Source organism: Elephas maximus, chromosome 3 (genome assembly GCF_024166365.1).
Source record: "Elephas maximus indicus isolate mEleMax1 chromosome 3, mEleMax1 primary haplotype, whole genome shotgun sequence".
Taxonomy (NCBI): Eukaryota; Metazoa; Chordata; class Mammalia; order Proboscidea; family Elephantidae; genus Elephas; species Elephas maximus.
This window is the reverse complement of record NC_064821.1, coordinates 35647670-35661679: the sequence shown is the minus strand read 5'-3', so window position 1 is coordinate 35661679 and position 14010 is coordinate 35647670. Positions and strand designations below refer to the sequence as shown.

At 51.5% G+C, this 14010-nt stretch overlaps 2 protein-coding genes across 12 annotated transcripts in view; one reads left to right on the top strand and one right to left on the bottom strand.

Annotated features, from left to right (window-relative positions):
* Positions 1–14010, bottom strand: part of LOC126072303 (ultra-long-chain fatty acid omega-hydroxylase) — a 97673-nt gene that overhangs the window by 78882 nt on the left and 4781 nt on the right. The window lies entirely within an intron of this gene.
* PGLYRP2 (peptidoglycan recognition protein 2) lies at positions 8185–13967 on the top strand. The gene is made up of 5 exons (XM_049877250.1): positions 8185–8376; positions 9693–10715; positions 11479–11689; positions 12446–12743; positions 13601–13967. Exons 1-5 carry the CDS (start codon positions 8313–8315, stop codon positions 13685–13687), a joined length of 1683 nt encoding a protein of 560 aa, XP_049733207.1. The 5' UTR covers positions 8185–8312; the 3' UTR covers positions 13688–13967.

Here is a 14010-nt window from a genome sequence, read left to right as displayed (position 1 = left end):
CTGAGCAAATAATCAGAGAAACTGGACTAGGTGAAGAAGAACACAGCATCAAGGTTGGAGGGAGACTTATTAACAACCTGTAATATATAGGTGACACACCTTGCTTGCTAAAAGTGAAGAGGACTTGAAGCCCTTACTGATGAAGATCGAAGACCATAGTCTTCAGTATGGATTACACTTCAACATAAAGAAAACAAAAATTCTCACAACTGGACCAATAAGCAACATCATGATAATCAGAGAAAATATTGAAGTTGTCAAGGATTTCATTTTACTTGGATCCACAATCAAAACCCATGGAAGCAGCAGTCAAGAAACCAAAAGACGCGTTGCATTGGGCAAATCTGCAAAAAAAAAACATCTTTTTAAAGTGTTAAAAAAGCAAAGATTTCATTTTGAGGACTAAGGTGCACCTGACCCAAGCCATGATATTTTCAATCGCTCCATATGCATGTGAAAGCTGGTCAATGAAAAAGGAAAACCAAAGAATTGATGCTTTTGAATTCTGATGTTACCAGAAGAACAAACAAATCTGTCTTGGAAGAAGTACAACCAGAATGCTCCTTAGAAGCAAGGATGGCGAGGCCATGTCTCACATACTTTGGACATGTTATCAGGAGGGACCAATCCCAAGACAAGGACATTGTGAATGTCTTTCTTGGTAGAAAGTCATCGAAAAAGAGGAAGACACTCAAAGAGATGGAGTGACACGGTGGTTGCAACGATGGGCTCAAGCATAACAACAATTGTGAGGATGGTGCAGGACCGGGCAGTGTTTGATTCTGTTGTACACAGAGTTGCTATGAGTCAGAATCAACTCAACGGCACCTAACAACAACATTAAATTAATATATTATTATATTTAATAATAAAATACTTGTTTACCATTTTTTTCTATTATTATAATGTTAATTTTATTATATTATAATGTAATTTACGTAATATTATTAAATTTGCAGTTTATCATCCAGATTAGCTGGAGGCAGGAGGCTTGGATGATTCTACCCAGGGGCCTCCTGTTTGAAATTTCTATCTCCTTTGACGTTATGGGTATGCACAAACATTTTTGCTTGCCCTCCTATTTCATTATTCATCGTCCAGCTTTTGCACGCATATGAGGTGATTGAAAACACCATGGCTTGGGTCAGGCGCACCTTAGTTCTCAAGGTGACATCCTTGTTTTTCAACACTTTAAAGAGGTCTTTTGCAGCCCATTTGCCCAAATGGTAGATAATTGTTTTTCAATAGACATATCCCAGCCAATAAATGAAGAAAGAATGATGTTGTTCAAATATCGTTATTTTGTAGCTGTCATGGATCTAGGCAAAAAACATCACAATAAAGAGAGACAGTGGATGGAGGTTCAAAAGAAACAAAATGGACCATGCTGTCAACTGAGCAATGGATACATATTGTTGGTTGCCATCAAGTTGGCTTCAACTCACGGCAACCTTATATCGAAACGTTGCCTGGTCCTGCATCATCTTCATGATCATTGTTATGCTCAAGTTCATTGTTGTAGCCACTGTGTACTTTTGAGTGCCTTCCAATCTAGGGGCTCATCTTCCAGTACTATACCAGACAACATGCCGTTGTGATCCACAGGGTTTTCACAGGGTAATTTTCAGAAGAATATTGCCAGGCCTTTCTTCCTAGTCATCTTAGTCTGGAAGCTCCACTGAAACCTATCTACCATGGGAGACCCTGCTAGTATTTGAAAAACTAGTGGCATAGCTTCCAGCATTATAGCAACACTGAAGACACCACAACATGACAAGCTGACAGGTAGGTTAATGAGCTCATTAAAAAACCAAACCAGTTGCTGTCGATTCTGACTTACATGACCCCATTTATGCAGAATAGAGCTGCACTTCATAGGGTTTTCAAAGCTGTGACTTTTCAGAAGCAGATTGCCAGGGCTTTCTTCCAAGGCCCCTCTGGGTGGACTCAAACCACCAATATTTCTGTTAGCAGCCAATCATGATAACCACCCAAGGACTCCAGTGGGTACATAGGGGTTCATTATACAATTCTCTCTGCTTGGCGTATGTTTGGAATTTTCTACATAAGGAAATGTTTGCAGCTCTTTGTCCTGTGTCATTCTCTTGGGGCAGGGTGATGACAGCTAGGTGCCTGTGGGTGCTCAGTAAATATACCACAGGAAATGCCCACATCTGACCCCACTCATCCCACACTCATTCGTGGCCCCTAGCACACTGCCATAGGCTGGGCTCCCCATTTCTGTGCAATATCCCAAGGCCTCAGTTACAAAACTTCCCTTCTCCCCAGCTCCAGGACAAGGTGCCCGAGAGATGAATTCTCACCTTGACTCAACTGAATCCAACTTAGGCCCGCTGGGGCCTGCACAAAAGCCCCACATGGGAGGTTGCAGGGTCAGCAGCTGTCACAGCACAACTCTTTTTTCCCTTTGGCAAACTCAGTTCAACCAGTTCCTGGGCTACGGAAATGACTTGGCTATGGTTTGAGCATGGCTCGAGGCCCAGCCCTAAGGCCCAGCTGGCTGTTGGAGGGCTGGGAGCCAGCAGGGCAACCCTAGGCTTAGACAAGTGCCCCAGATGCAGAAATAACACATGGCTGGGAGTCTGGGCTCCTTCAGGCCATGGAAGTTGGGCGGTGATAATAGCCAAATGAATTATCTCGGTGGCTGGAATGAACTTCAGCCGGGAAGGCTGGGGCAGGTGGGTGGGTGGGCCAGGCAACCCCTGACGCCGTACTCATGGAATGCTTTCCATATACCTGGCACTGTTCATGATATGCATTACCTCCTTTAATCCTCAAAAAACCTGATGAGGTTGGTACTGCTCTGCCATTTTACAGATGGAGAAAATAAGGGCTAGTGGTTAAGGCATTTGCTCAAACTAATAAATGGCAGGGTAAGAGCATGAATCCGGGTAGGCTGGCTTGGCAAGAGTTTTTTTTTTTTTTTTTTTTGGCAGGGGGAGGTTAAAGACCTTTATTAACTTCCTGCTTTTGTCACACCATAACCCCCCCCCCAAAAAAAAAACCCAATGCCATCCAGTCGATTCCACTCGCGGCGACCCCACGTGTTATGGACTGGAGCTGCTCCAGTCTTTGCAGAAGCAGATCACCAGCCAAACCTTTCATCTGTGGTGCCACCAACAACCTTTAGGTTAGTAATCTAGCACATGCATGAATTTTGTTGTCTACACAGTTGAGTTTCCACTCATTTTTTAAATACTTTCAGTAGGTTTATAGAAAATTGTGCAGAAAGTAAAGCAAGGCCCCATATACCCCCCTTCTCCCCACCCTGCACACAGTTTCTCCTATTATTAACATTATGCAAATGGTTAACACATTTGCCTGCTGACTGAAAGGTTGGAGGTTCAAATCTACCCAGAGGTACTTCGGAAGAAAGGCCTGGTGATCTACATTCAAAAAATCAGCCACTGAAAACCGTATAGAGCACAGTTCTACTCTGATACGCATGAGATCACCACTAGTAAGAATAGACTCTGTGGCAACTGGTTTATTACTGTGGTACCTTTGTTACAGTTGATGAACGAATCTTGATACATCATTATTAACTAAAGGCCATACCTTCCATGCAAGGGTCACTCTTTGTGTTGTACAGTCCTAAGGGTTTTGACAAATCCTTAGCATCGTGTGGCCACCGTTACAATATCCTACAGGATAGTTTCACTGCCCCAAAATGCCCTGTGCTCCACCTCTTCATCCCTCCTTCCTCCCCTCCCTGGGAACCGCCGGCAACAGACATGTTTTCTGATTTTTCCATTGTTTTTGTAGTTTTGCCTTTTCCAGAATGTCATATAGTTGGAACAGCAAACTTTTTTTTTTTTTCTTATGGTAAAAAACACATATAACAAAGCATTTGCCATGTCAACCTTTTTTACCATGTACAATTCAGTGACATTAATGACGTTCACCATGTTGCAACCATCACCACTATCCCTTCTCAGTTTTTCCATCACCCTTAACAGCCGCTCAAGGCCCCTTAAGCAACAGCTTCCCCCTCCCCTCCTCCCACCCACCCCTGGCAACCACTAACAACCTTTAGCCTCTATAGGATAGGAAACCTTTGTTAAAGGGCTACATAGTAAATATTTTCAACTTTGCCCGCCAGGTGGTTTCTGTTGCAATGGTTCAGCTCTGCCATTGTGCCTCCAAGAGTCTTCAGAGGACAAATGGGCGCAGATGAGTTCCAGCAAAACTGTATTTGCAAAAACAGTCCGTCGGCCCTCAGGCTATAGTTTGCCAATCCCTGCTCTACAACCATCTCTAACAAAACCCAGAGCTGCGTAATAAATTGAGGCACATCCATCAACAGGTGAAGGATAAACACAACGTGGTAGATACACACCATGGAATACTAGTCAGCCACGAAGAGAAGTCCTGACCCATGCCACAAGAGGGATGAACCTAGAAAACTTCCAGCTGAGTGAAATCAGTCAGCCACAAAAGGAAAAACATTGTACAATCTCAATAAATAGCAAATGTATAGAAACCAAAGATGATTCGTGGTGACCAGGGGTGGGAGGGAGGAGGAAATGTAGAGTTTTTGCTTAGGGGGCACTGAATTTCTGTTCATGGTGGTGAAATGATTTGGAAAAGGGTAGCGAGAATGGGTATGCAACTTGAAGGATACAATCAATGTCACTGAATTGTACCTGTAGAAATGGTCACGATGTCGTATGTTTTGTTATGTATATAATCAACACACACACACACAAAAAATAACAATAAAAATTTTAAAACAAAACAAAATCAAGGCACATTAACACTTAGAGCCCAATACATCGCAGGTTCTCATCTTAACCAGGCTGCTGTCAGGGTCTTTGTTGTTATTAGCAGGGCTGGTACCCCCGTGAATATCATTAACTCTTACCTTGGCCCCAGGCCCAGCCCTGCCCCAAGCTCCTTCTCCCCCATTCTCCCACCCTGATCACAGCCTCACCTGACCCAGGGCCCAGGGCTGTGGTTGTCTATGCCAAGCATGCCTCCATTAAAGCTGGCCCCAGGCCCAGGCTGGGGGCTGCTCTCTTGAGACCTCTGGTCTGTCTGGGCCTGGAGGGCCTTGACCTAGCCTGGTAGGTGAGCCTTAGAAGGTGGGAGGGAAGTGTGGGGTGGGGATGATTCATTGTGGGATACATGGCCTTTCTGCTGCCTCCCAGGCCCAGCCCAGCCCAGGTGCCTACGGTGTTGTGGGTGTGTGTGTGCACGGGTGTACCAGTGTGCCTGTGGGTTCCAAAGTGACCCCACAGCCTCACTCAGGCCTTTGGTGCATTCAGCAATCCCTCCCTGCTGCCCACTTGGTGCCCAGGCCTGAGCTGGGCACTTCTGGGCACCCCAAGCAGACCCAGCTTCTTCTAGACTGGTAGACGCAGAATCACACCTGGAGACTCCCAGAGCTGCAAGCAGAGGCCTGGGTCAAAGGAAAGAGCCTAGGGCCAGGGAGCCAGGGCATGGAGGGGGAGCAAGGGGCAATCAGGGGAAGCTTCCTAGAGGAAGGGTCCTGCTCTAGAAGGCCACGAATCCTACAGAGACCCTAAGAGAAATGTTCCACACCCATGACCTGCCCCTGGATAGAATTCTATCTAGCCTTTGCTCTAAACCCAGCCTCTAATCTGACTCCAGAGTTCCTGAGTGGTGCAAATGGTTAAGTGCTCACCTACAAGTCGAAAGGTTAGTGGTTTGAACTCACCCAGAGAAGCCACAGAAGAAAGACCTGGTGATCTACTTCCATAAGGATTAAAAAACAAAAAAAAGCCCCGTTGCCTTCAAGTCTATTCTGACTCATGGCGTCCCCACGTGTTACAGAGTAGAACTGAGCTCCATAGGGCTTTCTTGGCTGTAATCTTTACAGAAGCAGATCACCGGCCTTTCTTCCGCGGGCTGCTGGGTTCTTCGAACCACCAACCTTTAGGTTAGTAGCTGAGCACAAACCATTTGCACCTTCCGTAAAGATTACAGCCAAGAAAACCCTGAGAAGCTCAGCTCTACTCTGTAATGCATGGGTCACCGCAAGTCGGAATTGATTGGACAGCAATGGGGTTAACCCTGCTCTAAGCTCTAAAACGGAATCAAAGCTGCCCCTCAGGCTGGCCCGTGAATTCCCAGGTGTGAAGTTGCTCAGCAGCCAGCCTGCAAACACCTCCCCAGCATGAAGGGTCATAATTATTCTGACCCTGACCCTGGCCCTGGCGTGAGCTGGCCATGATGCATAGTAGAAACACAAGAGAGTGCAATTCCAGTACCCTCCCCACTCCTCGCTTCTAGCTGTGTGATCTTGGGCAAGTTACCCAACCTCTCTGAGCTCAGCCTCCTGCTGGGTAAAGTGAGAATGAATGGGTGGTCACATATAACCACGAGGGCCTCCCCACACCCTCAGTCAGAAGGGGAGAGCAGAGGGGCAACCCAAGGTTTATGATGCTGAATCAAGGTCATTGCCAGGCCAGGTGGGCCCCAGATGAGGATCTGAGGACACAGTTACCCCTCGCCTCCTGGGGCTTCCCCTCCCCGCCTTGGATGCAGGACTGGGACTAGGGAGAGGCAAGTGAGGTGCAAAGACAGGATCCGAATTCCCGATTTTCCTTTTCCCTTCAGCTCCCATGTAGCATGGCATGGCAGTGTTACTAATCCCATCTTTATTTAAAATTTTGGTGTTTTATACATCATTGACTTTTTTGCATTTGTTTTGATTTTTTTAAATTGCATTAAAATATTAGTTATGTCGATGACTGGGATTTTTGGTGCCGTCTGAAATTTAGGGTCCAAGGCAAATGTCTCACTCTCCTTACCCTAGTCCCTGCACCTGGTAAATTTTGGTATTTTGTGCATCATGGACTTTTTGCGTTAATTTTGATTTTTTTTTAATATCACATTAAAATATTTCAGATATGAAAATAATTTATAATATATATATTATATATGGAGCCCTGGTGGTGCAGTGGTTAAGAACTCGGCTACTAACCAAAAGGTTGGCAGTTCAAATCCACCAGCTGATGCTTGAAAGTACTCTACTCTGTCCTACACGGTCACTATGAGTCAGAATAGACAACAGCAATGGGTTTAGTTTTTGGTTTTTTTATATTATATAATGGAATTTATCTTAATGACTGAGTTTTTTTATACTGCCTTAAATTTTCTGTCCAAAGTGGATGTCTCACTCTGTACACCCTGGTCCCTGCCCTAGACGGACACAAAGCCACATCCTTCTGGTGGTTCGAGCCCCATCCCCAAATCCTTGGAAACTCAAGCATGGAGGAGGATTTCCCCTTTGGCCCCCACTCACTCCCTCCCTCACCTCCGACCCCGAGCCCCCCGGAATGCCCAGCCCTCTGCTCCAGTGGGGTGGCCCCTGGGAAATCCTGAGCCTGGCTCACCCTGGGCATTCCCAGCTCACCTAGGGCCCGCCCTGTGCTAAGTCCCTAGCCTGGTGGGTCTCCAGAAAATTCCCCAGGCTGGTTTCAGGGTGGGAGGCCCAGGGTGAAGCAATCCGCACCACAGCCCCAATCACATGGGCCACACCTGATGCCAGAATAAAGGGGAGGCAGGCACACTCCTTTGGGGACTCAGTCTTGGGCACCTATGAAAGAGGGACAGCTCCTCACTGCCAACCCAGGTAAGCCCAGAAGTTGGCTCCTGGGCTAAGCCAGGGGCCCCCTCACACCAGGGCCCTCTGCCAGCTCACAGCTGCCTCTGGTAGTTTGAGGACAGATTTGGAACCCAGTGGGTGGTAGCATCTCCTGGTCCCCTGGGGCTCAAGTAGGCCTCTGCAAGAACTTGGCCCCTACTGCCCTCCTCTGTCTGAAATTGGAGTCCTAGCCCCAAGGAAGCCAGGAGGAGGGGCCAATGTCAGGGCTGTCCCTTCTCTCCATTCCCCCAGCACAGCTGGTCTGACCAGTCCAGCAAACACCTGAGAGCTATAGAGCTGTCACCATGGGGATTGGCAGGGCTCGCTGGATTAGCCTCAGTCTACCTCTCCTGGGAATGGGCAGAGTTTGCTGGAGTCTGAACTACCTGGCCTCCAGCCCCTCCTGAGATGGGCCTCCCCTGCTTGACCCCAGCCTGGGAGGGACAGAACAGGATGGAAAACAACTTGAGGTCCAAGGTCTGGTTGACTGTAAACCCCGGACCCCTCCCCCCACCGCCTCCTCCTCCACACAGCTCTGCGAGGGACAGCGAGTCATTCACCCTGGACTTTGACTGTGGCCAAAGGCCCTGCTCTGTTCTCCACGCCTGTGTCCTTCCAGTAGCACTGAGCCTCCGCTGAGGTCAACTGGATCTGCCCCCCTGGAAGGTGGAACACAACAATGATGGCCCAGGGTGTCCTCTGGATCCTGCTGGGATTGCTGCTGTGGCCAAAGCCTGGGACAGGTGGGTCGGAGGGCAGATGCCTGGGCTGGGACTCTGGGTCTGCGAAAGTGTACTGCTGCGCCTTCCGTGTCTAGCCCTGTTTGTGAGCAAGGTCAGAGACTCCAATGCTGGTCTCAGCCCTCCAGGAACCAAGGGACACAGATGCTCCCAGGCCCATAGGACCAGGGCAAGGTGAGGGGAGGAACCTGGGGCGGAGGAAGCAAAGACAGGAAAGACATGTAGAGCTAGGAAGGGAAGAAGGAGAAGAATTTTACTTGGTAGAAAAGCAGAGAAGGGCGTTTGGGGCGAGAGAAGAACAAAGTTTTAGAGAAATTATAGTGTAAACTGTCTGGGGGAAGAACCTGGATTCTAGGCGGCAGAGTAAGAGGATGAAGCCTTCTTGGATTCAAATCCTAGCTCTGCCGCTTCCTGGCTATCTGACCTCAGGCAGGTAATTTAACCTGTGTCTCAGGTAACTCATCCGCAAGAGGACCCACCTCACAGGGTTGTTGTGAAGACTAAATGAGTTAAGTCATATAAGTCACTTAGGACAGTTTCAGGCATTGGTTTAGTAAATGTTAGCTGTTGTTCAACACAAACCAGCTGCTGTCAAGTTAATTCCGACTCATGGTGACCCCAGGTGTGTCAGAATAGAACTGTGCTCCACAGGGTTTTCAACGGATGATTTTTTGGAAGTGAATTGCCAGGCCTTTCTTCCAAGACATCCCTGGGTGGACTCGAACCTCCAATATAGACAAGTGCGTTAACCATTTGCACCACCCAGGGACTCTACTAACCCCCAGCTCTAGGTCCAGCACTTTTGGGTTCCAGGCTTAGCCACTGACATTTCCCCCAAAGAGGTGCAGGCCCATCCTTCAGGACATCTTTCCTTCTAATCTCACCCAAATCCAGTCCATCACCAAGAACTGCTCATCTTCTCTCCTACATGCCTAGGAACACAGTCTTCTTCCCTCCATTCCACTGCCCCCACCCTTCATTGCACATCTCCACACTGTCTCCCCTTCCCTGCTCTAGCCCCCCACAAGTCCATTCTCCACATGGCAGCCAAAGGAACAATCTTGGGACATCCCTCTCCTGCTCATAATCCTGCCATCGCTCCCTAGTGCTCAGAATTAGTCCAAGCTGCTTAACACAAGGCCTGATGCATCATGAACACTCGTTGTCTGTGTGCCTCAGTTTCCTTATCTACACAAGGACAGTGTTGGGGGTCACAGGGTTGTCGGAAGGAGGCATTGAGAAAGCGTGGAGTAGGGGGGTGGTGCTGAGGGAGGGGTGGGGCTGGGCCACTAGGCTGACAGTTCCCCTCCTCTCCACAGCCTCCTTGCCCTTGCTCATGGACTTCATCATCAAGGCCCTGGGTGAGCTCGAGCAGAAGGCGCCTGTGACCGAAGCCAGACCCACGGCCTCCACGTGGCTATTGTCAGCCCAGGACTCCGGCCCCCACAACCCCCTCTACCGTTTCCTACTGAAGGAGCAGCTCCTCAAGGCCATCAAACTGGATCCCCACCGGCTGAGCCCAGAGCTTCGAGGCCTGACAGAGAAAGTGACCCAACATGATGTACGGGATGGGAGGGAGTATGGTGTAGTGCTGGCACCCGATGGCTCAACTGTGGCTGTGCAGCCGCTGCTGGCTGGGCTGGAGGCAGGGCTGCAGGGGCGCAGGGTGGTGAACTTGCCCTTGGATAGCACAACCCCCCCTCAGGATGCCGAAGCCACCTCTCCAGATGTTGGAGCTACCGTTCCAGAGGTAAGAGCCGCCTCCCCAGGACTCACAGTGGCCTCACCAGATGTCACCTCTCTAGATGTGGAAGCTGCCTCTCCAGATACCAAAGCCATGTTCCCCACCAGCGTGGACAGCCTCCTGGCGGTCACCCTGGCCACAGACCTGGGCCTAACCTTTCTCCAGGACCCCCAGACCGAGAGCCAACCTGGCCTGGGAGCTGAGGGCTGCTGGGACCAGTTTTCTGCCCCCCAGACCTTCACTCTCCTGGACCCCAAAGCCTCACAGCTCACCACAGCCTTCCTCAATGGTGCCCTGGATGGGATCCTCCTGGGAGACTACCTGAGTCGGACCTCTGAGCCCCAGCCACCCCTCAGCCTCCTGCTGAGCCAGTACTATGGCGCTGGTGTGGCCAGAGAGCCAGGACTCCGAAGCAACTTTCGACGGCAGAATGGGGCTGTCCTGACCTCAGCCCCCACCCTTACCCAGCAGGTGTGGGGGGCCCTCCTCCTGCTACAGAGACTGGACCCCACACACCTCCAGCTGCAGGGCATGAGCCAAGATCAGCTGGCTCAAGTGGCCAGCCATGCCACCAAGGAGTTCACCGAGGCTTTCCTGGGTGAGAAGGCCTCCCACTCCCTCCACCCTCCCAGACACACCCAGCCTCATGTGGTCAGGGGATCTAGGGAATGGGGGAGTCCAGATGGGAGAATAAGGGCTCTGCCTGGGGAGCCAGGGAAGGTGTACAGGTGAGGAAATGCTGGCATTGGGTATTGAGGGATGAATAGGAGTTTGTCTGACAAAAAAGTGAGGAAGAGGGGGCATTCCAGGTAGTGGGCTCAGCATAGGTAAAGACACAGAGGTCTCAGAGCCCAGGGCAAGTTCAAGAGAGACCAAGCTTAGAACTTTAGTTTGAATAGGAGTTCAGCCAGTTACTCCCTGTGCAACTTTAGGGGAGCTGCTTCACTTCTCTGGACTTTCTTCAGTGAAACAGGGTGGGGGGGGCAGGGGATGGGGTGGGAAATCCTTACAATATCTTGGATTTGCTGTAGGGTTTAATAAGATTCCTCTTTTCTAAGATTCCTAGGGCTCAGGCAAGCTAGAGGGAGCGTTGACCCCTGGGTTGTAAAGGCCTTGAAGGCTGAGCTAAAATTCTTGGGCTTATTGTGAAGGTCGTGAAAGTCATAGCAGATGTCTGAACATGTCAGAGACTTCGTTAGATGTGGTTAAGTTAGATCCCAGTGAGGGCCGATGTTCAGTGAGCTACACTCTCCCCAAATCTGGCAGGGGGCTGGAGAAATAGCCTATATATGCGTTCTAATGGTGATGCAAGCAGCAGGTGGAAGAGCGCATGCTGACTCCAGCCCTGGACCCCGTTTCAGGGTGCCCCGCCATTCACCCCCGCTGCCGCTGGGGCGCCGCGCCGTACCGGCACCAACCGACGCCACTGAAGCTGCCGCTCGGCTTCTTGTATGTGCATCACACATACATTCCCGAGCTGCCCTGCACCGACTTCGAGAAATGCGCCGCCAACATGCGCTCCATGCAGAGATTCCACCAGGATACTCGCGGCTGGGGCGACATCGGCTATAGGTGGGCGGGGCCCGGCCGGGACGGGGCCAAGGCTGGGGGGGAGGTTGGGCCTGAGGGGGCGTGGCTTAGGGTTAACCGAGCTAGCTGAGTGGAGGAACAGCTTGGGGTGGGCGGAGCCAGGGTGAAGAGGAACAAACAGTAATGGGGGCGGGGCCTTAACAGGGACCAGAAATCGCTAGGCTGTGTAATAGCCACTGGAGGTTTCGAACTGCTGGCCCTTTGGCTGCTAACCAAAGGGTCGGCAGTTCGAATCTGCCAGGCGCTCCTTGGAAAGTCTATGGGGCAGTTCTACTCTGTCCTATAGGGTCGCTAAGAGTCGGAATCGGCTCGACGGCACTGGGTTTGGTTTTTTGGTTTTGGTGTGATGCTTAGGTTGCGGGAGGGAACTAGAGAAAGAGGCGGGGCCTGAGGGAAGGGGTGGGGCCTGTGATGGGCCGGGACAGGGCAGTGATGGGGCGTGGCCTAAAGCACAAGTGGGCTCAGAACTGGGCAGGAGCAAAATTTGAGACACTCGGCGCTCTGGGATAAAGGGGCGAGGCCAACGCTGAGGGGTGGAGCCAGAGGACTCGCAGGTCTGTGCCGGGAGTAGGGCAGGACCTGGACTTGGGAGAACCAAGGTGCCGGGGCGGAACTTGGGGTGGGTGTGACCCCGGCTCAGTGGTAGGGTTTGGAGTCAGGAGGCAAGGCCTCGGGGTGGGCAGGATGAGGTCGGCCTCCCTGACTCCACGTGGTGCCTCTTGCCCTTCTGCTCCTTAGTTTCGTGGTGGGCTCGGACGGCTACGTATATGAGGGCCGCGGCTGGCACCGCGTGGGCGCGCACACGCTTGGCCACAACTCCCTCGGCTTCGGGGTGGCCTTCGTAGGCAACTACACGGCGGAGCTGCCCACCGACGCCGCGCTGCGCACCATGCGCGACGAACTGCCGCGCTGCGCGCTGCGCTTCGGCTACCTGCGACCCGACTACAAGGTGCTGGGCCACCGCCAGCTCGTGAGCACACACTGCCCCGGCGACGCGCTCTTCAATCTGCTGCACACTTGGCCGCGCTTTGCAGCCGTGAGTCATCACCTCCCACACTACCTCTGCTCCCAGCCCCTCCGCACAAGCTCGGCAGGGTCCCTGACCCCTGCCTGCTGTTACAGCCCCAGCCAGGCTCCTGGTCCCCCTTGGCAGACCTTTTACTCAGGCAACTTTGGCCCAGTGTTCAGTCACTGCCCCCTGACCTCGGCCTGCATAGCCTCAGCCCTGCTTCTGTCCACAGTCCCCTCGCCCCATTTGAGAACCCCAGCCACAGCCACTTTGTTGCCCAGCTTCTAACAACTCTGCCCAACCAGAGAGTGGACCCCTCTGCCCACACAACCTCAGCCTGGCCTGCATGATCTATATCCAAGTCACAACCCCTCTGCCTGCACAACCTCATCCCAGCCCATGCAGCCTGGCCCCTGCCCCCTACCCAAAGGCCTTCTGTCTGCGTAACATTGGCCTAGTCCCTGAGCCCCTACCTAAAACCTCTCTGCCAGCACAATCACTGCCCAGCCCTTAATACTGTGTTCCCAGTCATTTGCCCCCAGGGTCCTTGCCTAGCCCCTTGCTCTCTGACCCCTGATGGCAACTCTTACACTGGAGCAACCTAGGCCCAGCCAGCACAACCTCAGCCTCATGACATCCTCCCTGTCCCTGATCACCAAACGTCCTCTGTAATCACACCTGGACCCAGTCTCCACAACTTCATGCTACCTGCATACTGCCACTCCACTTCATTAAGCTATCAATCCACCCACCCTGGCCTGCAGTGGGCTTCATACCACCCCCTGACTTAGAGACCCTGTCCCCTTCCCCATCCAGGGTCCCACCTTGGGAATGGCATATCCAGCCTCCCACCCCCAAGCTTCACACTCTCGTTTCTTTTCTAGGATGTGAAGCCAAGAACTGCTAGGAGGGCCTCTTGGAGGTCCAGGAGGGAGCTACCTCCCATCCTGCCAGCTTCAGGCCCCCAGTAAAGAGACCATGGAAGGAGCCATGTGCACGTGCCATCTGTGTTTGCAAGCATTGTCTTAGGTTGAGTGCCCCAGAAGCAGATCCTAAGACAGGAATCCCAGTGCAAGTAGTTTATTTGGGAGGTGACCCCAGGAAACACAAGTGGAGTAGTACAAGAGTGAGACAAAGAGGGAGGGAGGCCAGTACAGTGTGTGCCATCAAGCAAGTTCCCACTGTGGGCAACTGGAGCTCCCACTGAGGACCTCAGGGAGACATCGCAGAGCAGACTTGTGAGTGTCATCCCACCCAGGGGCGAGGGAGCTGAAGTACTGATCCACCAACTTAC